The 9,577-nt window shown below is 52.0% G+C and overlaps 1 protein-coding gene across 1 annotated transcript in view; it reads right to left on the bottom strand.

Annotated features, from left to right (window-relative positions):
• Positions 1 to 7,462: 7,462 nt before the first annotated feature.
• LOC141999881 (ectonucleoside triphosphate diphosphohydrolase 8-like) overlaps positions 7,463 to 9,577 on the bottom strand; it is a 68,519-nt gene continuing 66,404 nt past the window's right edge. Inside the window, exon 10 of the mRNA XM_074973731.1 lies at positions 7,463 to 8,994. Within this exon, the coding sequence (XP_074829832.1) occupies positions 8,812 to 8,994 (183 nt within the window). The 3' untranslated portion in view covers positions 7,463 to 8,811. The remainder of the gene's footprint in view (positions 8,995 to 9,577) is intronic.

Here is a 9,577-nt window from a genome sequence, read left to right as displayed (position 1 = left end):
CTCAGCCCTGTGAGCTGTGCTGGCTTCCTGCTCTTCCTGCCATGTTCCCCCCTCCTCTTTCCGGTCAGCAAGGCCCCCTGTGCAAACAAAGTCCATCCTGAGGAGGGTGCTGCTGCGCCCTGCAGAGCCCAGTTTGGGGGGGATGGCCGAAACGGTTTGTGGGGGAGGAGCTTAGTCTGTGGTGAGTGTCCAGGGGGTGGCAATGGAGGGGGTGGAGAGGCTGGTTTACAGGGCTTGGGGAGGGGCGGTTGTGGAGCTGAGCTGGAGGTGACGGGGTGGCTTGGGAAATATGACAGAGAGGGGGAGCGGTGTGGGCAGGGGCCTTGGCCTACTGGATTTGGGGTTCAGGGGGAAGCTGGAAGGGTGTTGGTGAGGCAGGAAGCATTGGCTAGAGTGCCAGGAGACTCCAGGGCCAGCTGGAGCAAGGCAGAGGGAATGGGAGTGACTGAGTCTCCTCCTGGTCCAGTGAGCATCAGACGACATATTCAGCAGTGCCTGGATGCAGGGGCAGCTGCAGCAGCTCTGCGGAAGCAGACTCTTGCCCTTTGGCTGTCACTAACAAGGAGGGGCTGGGTGTGGCACACAGGGGTGTCAGTTACAGACTGGGTGTTCGGGCCAGGCTCCAGATACCTCCCTGGGTCAGGGTTACAAAAGATTAATATGGCAGGGGTCAACCTCTTCTTACCCTGGCTTATACATGTGTAAGGGAGAGAGAAGAGAGGCAGGCACAGGTACCACATGGGAAAGCCACCTGGCATATGAGGCTGCTGTGGGCGTTGCACAAAGAACTCCATTTCCCATCAAACCCAGTAAGACTGGGTGCCTCTTCCCAAGCAGATCATTGTGCCACCTTGTCACTGGCTCTCAGCCTACCTGTGACAGGCCCTGCTAAAGTGAGTGTCCAGCCCAGCTCCCTCTTGGGATAAGTGAGTGCCCAAGCAGCAGGACACTAGTTAATTACCAGCTGGTTCTTATAAAGGGTTATGGGGGCTCAGGCAGGCGAAAACGCCAAGAAGAGGCCCCTGGAGAAAGAACTCCTCAGGGCAGCGGGCTAGGAATCTACCCCGGAGGTCTGTCCTAGGGAACAGAGGCTCTGGGGAGACGAACTGTCCCCAGAATGCAGAAAGAGAAAACTCCTAAGGGGAGGGCTTCTGGGAAGAGTGAGGGCTGGTGAGGAAGCACAGCGGGAAAGGAAACTATGACTAGGGTTGCCAATTTTGGTTGGATGTGATCCTGGAGATTTCATCACATGACGTAATCTTTAATTACCAATGAATCGTGAATTCCTGGAGACTCAACAATCCTGGAGGGTTGGCAACCCGAACCAAGGAAGAGTGTTCCTGGTGTGAAAGGCTCTGAAAGCGAAGAGGTATGAATGCCAAGTCTCACTGAAGCCTTGTTGCCATGAAAGGACTTCACCAGGTAGCGGTAGGTTCCCCAACTGAGAGGATTTATATGCTGCTCTGAGGAAGGGGCATTGTGGTTTGACCTCTGTGGGGCCCTTGACCCAAGAGGATCAAGACCTTTCCCCAGCTGACAAATGGCCCTGACTCCAGAGGAGGGCTCTGAATCAAGAGGGCCTCACTAGTCAGGGACCTGGACATAAGTGGAATTGTTGGACTAACGTTAACGCAGATCCTTCCTGCTCCAGTTAGGATACTGGGTGGAGGCCTATTTGGGTAATGGTTTGCCTTTGGATTAGATAAACTAGACCCCTGAAGGGACACTGCTCACTATACCTCAGTCTCGTTAGACTTATTGAAAGTCCATTAGGGCAAACTGAGGCAGAGATGTAATTATGGCTCTGCACAGGGTGGGGGGCTCCAGGCTTGAGGGCCCCCAGTACATACTTCCAAATAGCTCACTAAACATGCTTGTAAATAAAATGAAAATCCTGTGCTTGCCAGTTCTTTCTGGGTCCCCCCACAAGTTTACAAGCACAAACTCTGAGGTGCTGGAAGTTCCAGCACGGTGGCTGCAGCATGTGGCTACTGCCCCATTGAGGACTGAGGCAGCCAGAGATGCAGCGGTCCAAAGCCCTGGCAATTCCAGGCGTTTGCATGTGGAGTTGAACCTCTGAACAATGCAGTGGAGGTGGAGTGGAGCTTGCAAACAACTGTGCCAACTGGAGTAGTAGTTCTGTGTCGGTGACTGCCTTGTAGTTAAATGTAAAGCCCAATTCGGTGATTATTTGGGGGAGCTGGAGCAGTCTGGGTTCAGGGGTCAGTGTAAGCATAGTGCAGGTGGGTAATAGACTCAGCCATCCTCTGGGATGAGGCCCGCTAAGGTCTGTATGTCCTGGCTGATGAATGCACAATGCGTTATGGTTTCAGGCTGCTACCTGGGCAGTCATTAAACCCTGTGGGCTACAGGATGCAGGAACCTGAGGCTTTGCTTATTTCTGCAGCAGCATCTCTTCTCCTGCTGCAGAAATGAAAGAGGCAGCGACACAGGCTCATGTCATGCTGGACTTCACCTTGGAGAGGAGGTTTTATTCCATCTGATGATAAAATCAGACTCACAACCAGGGCCTGGATCCCCTTTCATATGGTCTGCATCAGCTCTTCTGTGGGATGGGGGTGGGGGGCTGATGCTGGGATTGTTCCGCAGCCTGTCTGCTCTCCCTTGCACCCCAGCTTTTAGAATGATGATAGGAAGAGCCCTCTCCCCCTTGAAAGTCCCATAGAGAGGTCAGAAGAACAGTAGGATGGCCAAAGTTGGGGGCATAGTTCAGCTCACATCTAACCCATCACCCACGCTGACAACCCTACTGTACCTTGTGATCAGGTTCTCACTTTGTTCCCAAGTCTTCTTAGAGCCCCTGAGAGCTCTGCAACAATATTAAGACCCACGGCTGGGTTTTCTGCTTCCTGTAGCAAGATTCTGTAGAGTGTGCAGGGTCTTTCCCAACACAGCCTTTCTGACGTTTTGGGGTTCAACCCAGACCAGTGACGGGTTGTGCCACTGCCTGCCTGGCATAACTCTGGGTGCCTTAAATGCTCTGTTTATGCGGCTCACAGCCTGGACACCAACAGCTGGCAGACAAGCGTGCAAGGCACATCCCGGACACCAACAGCCAGCAGGCAAACGTGCAGGGCACGGCACGGACACCAGCAGACAAGCGTGCAGGGCATGGCATGGACACCAACAGCCATCAGACAAGCGTGCAGGGCACTGCCTGGCTTCTACCCCCAGTTAGTGTTTCAAAGTGACCCCAACACTCTGAGTCCTACATTTCCCAGAACTGTCTCCCCGCTGTGCCCAGCCCTCTCCTAGAACACTCACAGAAATGATTACACTTGCTGCTCCTGTAAAGAGAGGAACAGCAGCTTGGTCTCTTGATGGGTGTTACAGTCCCTCCAGTTCAATCAAAGCACTGGGCTGGTTTGGATAAAAAGTAAAACAGTTTATTCAGTTACAAAGCCAGGGCCAGGTTTGAAGTGAATTCAAGTACAAAGGATAAAGATAAAAGCTAAAATTTGGCTTAACAAGCCACGGTCTTTGTTCAAGTTAATTTCCTCACCAAGCTTCCTTTTCCAGTGATGGCTGACTGGTTCTGAGCCAGTATCCCCCAGAGTCCCAGCTGCTGCTTTGCCTTGTTGCCTCAGGTGAAGGATCATGGAAATTTCTCTGCCCCTCTCTTATAGGCCAATAAACCTTTGAAAAGTTTCTCTCACAGGTCACTGACCCTGCTGCCAGAGACAGGAAGGCTCCCTGGGGGTGCAGGCTCCATCTCCTGCTGAGATTGTTATGTGCTCATGTTTTCCCCACTTGCTCTCCTGATGGCTTTGTTTGCCTGCCAGGCAGATGTGCTTCTCTTTGTCTTTGGTCACACCTTGCTCCAGCTGTATGGAGACCCAGTCATGCAGGCGGAACCACATTCCTTTTTCGGGGGCGGGAGGGGGGGAAACCGGTTTATTAACTCTCCTTAACATGCCTGGTTTAAATACATTTGAGTCATGAGTCCAGCACCACTGTATAAGCTTTTGCAGGTTGATCGTACAACCATCAGAATATTACTGATAAGGCTACAGTGAGTTATTAGTTGTCCAAGGGCATATTTCATGCCACCTTTTGGGTAAATATCATGACACCAGCGTGTTAGGTGTAGTGATTATGTCAGGCCTGTTGAGCAGCTGACATAGAGAAGTGAACCACCAACGGGCCCCCTGGGTGACAGCCTCCCATCAGGAATTCAGTGTTCTTTGTCTGGGGCCACACACCTCCTCTTACTTTGAATGTGGAGGCCTGGTATAGCTGGCTTTTCTCAAGGGCTAGTACTGAGTGCACTGGGTCTTAGCAGCTCCTCATGTTTGGTTCCCAGTAATCGAACAAAGAGTGAACTTGCTGTGCTATGCTACACGGAGGGCACACACAGTGTAGTGACTCATGGGTGTGCAGCAATTTCAAAGGAATCTTGCAAGCAAACAATTGTCCACACAACCAACAATATACATGTTCTTGAATGTGGAGTGTAGTCAACCTTCCCTGCCAAGAAGGAGCTGGCCCTGACCTCCTCAATGTATCAGTGGCAGGGAAACTTTCCTGGGCATTGAAATGATTTTGGAATCAATCTCTTGGGCCATGTTACACAGAATATCATTTAACCTCCAGCCACCCACCCATCCAAACCAACTTCACAGACATATTCTTCACACTTGACCATCCTTAGGATCAGCACCTGCCATGGGTGACAGAATTCCCTGAAGTTCAGACAGAGCAATGACATATGACTGGCAGCCCTGGACTGCCAAAGGGGCTAAGTGGAAATGCCTGCAATGCCATTTAAAAGAGTGAGTCAGCAAAGCCAGCTCCACGCCCGAGTTCTCATCGGGGTCACCAACAGTGCAGCAGATGATTCCACAGCTGCCTCAGCATCTTCACCCAGGCAGGCCCAGAGAGGACGGGGCTGGCTGGATCCCCCTGCTGTGGACTTCTGGGTTTGGAGAGCTGTAGGGGATTTTGCTAGTAGCAGCTCTAAGACGGCCACAGTTTGGAGGCCACTACTCTCTGGGCAGCAGTAAGAAGCCTTCCCAGGTGGCCATTCAGCGCATGATGGCACAGTGACCCCGCCCTGTGGGGATCCTTGTATTGAGATCTGTGCACAGCAGTTACTTTTCTTCAGCCCATCCTTGTTCTCAGCTAGGCTGTTGGTCCAAGAGCTGTGCAGACACGGACACACCCACAACCCTGTCAGTCAGTCTGGGATGGGATGGTGATTCCATTGACGGCTTCCTTTTGACCCATTTAACAATGATGACACATTGCAGATGTGCAGGGCACTCTGGAGCCATGCAGCATATGCACACTGGCAAGATGAGCTTCCACTGCTGATTACCTTGGGAAGGTTTGTAGTCTTTCTCATCTCTGTGAAAGCAGCTGTTCATGGCACCCAGCTATCTGCCTGCAGTCCAGGCTTCAGACTGAGCCGAAGCCCAGAAGGTGCCATGTCAGAGCTTTTAAATACATTGATGGTTTCTAATGCCTCAGAATGACAGGCATTTACTTTCACAGACCACATCACAGTTTCTCTTCTCTGCTTCTTGTAACAATTACTTTGCTAATGAAATAAAGTAGGAATAAATTCAAAGTTTCTGTGCTTTCTCCAGAGAAAGTAAAACCCAGGGCCTAGCACTCGCAACAGAAATATTGATTAGGAAATAAATCACAGAACTGGACAGAAAATGAAGGCAGGTGATGGAAGACAGTGATGGAGACGATGTTATAGGCAGAGAAGAAATTGGATGAAATGTACTCCAGTGCATGGGCCAGGGAAAGACTTGTATACCACTGGAGCCCTGGCTGGATTTCTTTGGTGCAGAGACCTTGTGCGGGGTTGAATTTCTCCCATTGGAACTATCAAAGAGGACAAACTTTAAACATCCAACCTAGAGCAAAAATCCCAGGGCTCTCATTACTGACTTATTTAAAGATTTTTGGGGGACAGTCCTCCCACCCCCAGGGGTATCGAGCAGAGCCTGGGAGGGAAGCTACTGGGGATGAACTGGATTTGACTGGTACACAAGGGTGGAACCGGGTACTCCTTGATCCTAGGCCAAGAGACCACTGAAGGGGTTTTCCACATTATCCTTCACATCCTGAGGAGCTCTCATCTCCTCACCCTCAAAGGGGCTCCTGGGAAAACCCCCTGGGGACGGAGGTGGGAACAGACTCCCTTTGGGAAGACTCCAACTGTTATTCTGATATAGCTGCTAATTCTCACTAACACTTGAACACTCAATTCGCCTTTTCATTAATGTGTCAGTGGAAACGTCTCATTAAAGTTACATCAAATGCAGGATTGGGCAGATGTCAGCTCTAAATTTACCAGAGACCAGAGCTAGGGCTTGGATCTCATTTAACCGCTGCAGACTCAGGTGATGCCTTCCTAGCTGCTAGGACCTGTCGGTCCTGGCAAAGCCTGACATGGCAATGTACTGCCCTTAGCATGAATTACTGGACCATTTACCAGTGCACCCACAGTGCAAGGGAGGGCTAGCAGCATGAGTCCCTCAGCAGCCCCGAATCCCTATGGGTGGGAGCAGAGGGAGAGACATGGTTTTGCAGGCGTGCCCCTCCCAAGAATGTTTGTTAAAAAACAGTTGCTAGAGCCAGTCAGGACCATGTATTTATGTGCCCTGCGGTGGGAGAGCGTGGGACTCATGTTAGAGCTCAGTGAACAACTGATTCTTCTCAGATCGCTGGAAGTTCCAAACAATTGAAAAAACCTGCAGAAATATGGTTCTGCTCAAGCTGAACCCAAACATTCCAGTGAATCAAAAATGTCCATTGTTTGGATTGACCCCAAATGCTTTGTTTTCAGGCATTGTTAAATGGCTAGATTCACACAATGGCCAGCAGAAGAGGACTCCTTCTTACAACTTTTAGCCCAGGAGTTAGGATGTGGGAGAACATGTCTGACTCCCCCACTCCACCTGAGGTGGGCTAAAGATTTGAACTCAGGTCTCCCCACCGTTACAGGAAAGGGCCCTCGCCACCGACGTGGGGGTCTCTCGGTAGCAGATGCTGAGCCTTTTCCACTGTGTATAAATATTTATTGGAGCAGGGACTTGGGTCTCATCTATTGCTCGGTGAGTGCCCTAACCACTGGACTATGGTGTCAGTCTGTGCTGGTCTCTCTCTCTCACCCACTGACTATTGAAGCATGGGCGGCCAGTGACCCGGCTGATGGGGGAGCCTAGCCCCTGGCCCCTCCCCTTGTGCTCAAGGCCCCCTGCCTCCCCGTCTCCACCCCCCCCGCCTCCCCGTCTCCACCCCCCCCCCCGCCCTTCTCCCCTGCAAGATCCCAAAGCACCCCTGCCACGGCCCCCAGCCCCAGCGCCAGGTGGCCAACCCCAGAGCGCAGGGCAGCACGGCCCTAGCACCAGCCACCCTGAGTCCTTGTGGGAGGCAGGCCAGCCAGCCTGGGCCAGCCAGGGCAGAGCGCTGGGAACCGCAGGAGGGCGCCTGGCTTGGGGGTGGAACATGAGCTGGACAACGCTAGGCTGTTTGGGGGGGCACAGCCTCCCCCTGTGTACAATACCTGCCGCCGATGTTATTCAAGTATGTTGTAGAAAGTGACAGTGTTTCATAAGAACATAAGAATGTCCGCACTGGGTCAGATGAAGGGTCCGTCTAGCCCTGTGCCCTGTCTGCTGAGAGTGGCCAGTGCCAGGTGCTTCAGAGGGAATGAACAGGATAAGCAGTTTCAAGCCCCACACCAAAATATCCTGTAGCCTGGTGGTAAGCACACTCCTCTGTGAGCAGGAGACCCAAATGCATTCCCCACTCTACAGCAGGCGGAATTGAACTTGCATCTCCCACATTGCAGGGGAGTGCGCTGACCTCGCAGTGCAAAGGTGGTTGGAAGCCAGCTCCTCCCCCAGCTGTCTGGCGAATGGCTCTTAAGCCTCTGGTGACTCCAGCCCAATTTTGTTTTTTTGTTTTTGGCCAAAATTATTCAGCAAATTTGTGTCAAATTCACAAATAGTTTTGGGTTGATTTTTCAGCTAATAAACCATATTCATCTGAAAAATAGTGCCCCGCTCTACTCTTGCTCCCTCCACTGATTGGTTCATGTAAGAGGCTTGTGAACCTGGGTTGCAGCTAGGGGCACGAGGGCCAGATTTTTACAGGTATTTAGGCACCTGAAGATGCAGTTAGGCACCTAATGGGATTTTCAAAAGTACCTAAGCTCCTAACTCCTACTGAAACCAAGGGGAGTTCATAAGAACACAAAAACATAAGAACGGCCATGCTGGGTCAAACCAAAGGTCCATCTAGCCCAGTATCCTGTCTACCAACAGTGGCCAATGCCAGGTGCCCCAGGGAGAATGAACAGAACAGGTAATGATCAATTCTCAGCTTCTGGCAAACAGGCTAGGGATACCATCCCTGCTCATCCTGGCTAATAGCCATTGATGGACCTATCCTCCATGAATTTATCTAGTTCTTTTTTTAACCCAGTTATAGTCTTGGCCTTCACAACATCCTCTGACAAGGAGTTCCACAGGTTGACTGTGCGTTGTGTGAAAAAGTTTACGTTAGACACTTAAATGCTTTTGAAAAAATCCCATTCGGTGCCTATCAGCATCTTTAGGTGGCTAAATACCTTGAAAACTCCAGCCTCAAGGGGTAGTGGCTCCCACTCCTCGTGCGATATAGGGCCTAGTTTAAATCTTGCTGTGGGGTCAGTTATGTTCTGGGGGTGCCCACCCCTCAAGTCTCCATTTAACAGGGTGTCTAAGGCCTCTCATTAGTGGCGGGTGCAAGGTGCTGAAGCCCTGGCCATCTGCTCCTGCTGAATGGCTCCTACCCCAGGAAGTGTATGAGCAAGCCAACAAGGCAGAAAGCCAGCGTCAGGACGATGAAGAAGATGGTGGCGGCCCAGAGCCCGCGCTGCTGCCCTTTCACTTGCTCGGGGGCCTCCGCCGGGATCATGTTGGTGAGGTTCAGCACGTAGCCCAGGGCCCAGCCAATGTCTGTGTCCGCAGCCTGCCCGGGGAAAGAGGATTAAGGGGATGGCCAGGATGGTATTAAGGGGATGGCCAGTCCCCAAGAGGTGCGAGCTACTAGTAGCCTCAACTCCCACAGGGAGACGGGGACACCCAGATTCCTGACTTGCAGTGCGCGTGGTATGCCGCCTGAGAGTCACTGGCATGGGCACAAGGAACAGAGGCTGTCCTCGCTCTGCACCACAGCAGAGCACAGACTCTGGCAGCAAAACACCTTCCCAGCCCTTGGCTTCCAAACCCTGCCATAGGTCACAGGGCACAGGGGCATCTAGACCCTCTTTCTCCTCATTTCGGGTCCTCATCGTAAAACTACCTCATGATTTTTGCCACAACTGCGCACAGTCCATCAGCACTTGCTGAGCTGCAGCAGGGACCCGGAATCGCAGGACTGAGGAGGACTGGTGAAGTTCTTGGGGTGGGAAGCCAAGGATTGCAAGAGCAGGAGTGGGGGCAGGTCAGGACTGAGGTGCACTGGCAGAGCTGTGGGCTGGAAGAGCAGGGGCATAGTCACTGCAGTGAACCGTTAAGTCTGGAGAGGAACAGGCATGGACTAGCAGGAGTGG

This window comes from Natator depressus, chromosome 16 (genome assembly GCF_965152275.1).
Source record: "Natator depressus isolate rNatDep1 chromosome 16, rNatDep2.hap1, whole genome shotgun sequence".
NCBI lineage: Eukaryota > Metazoa > Chordata > Testudines > Cheloniidae > Natator > Natator depressus.
This window is presented reverse-complemented; position numbering and strand designations above follow the sequence as displayed.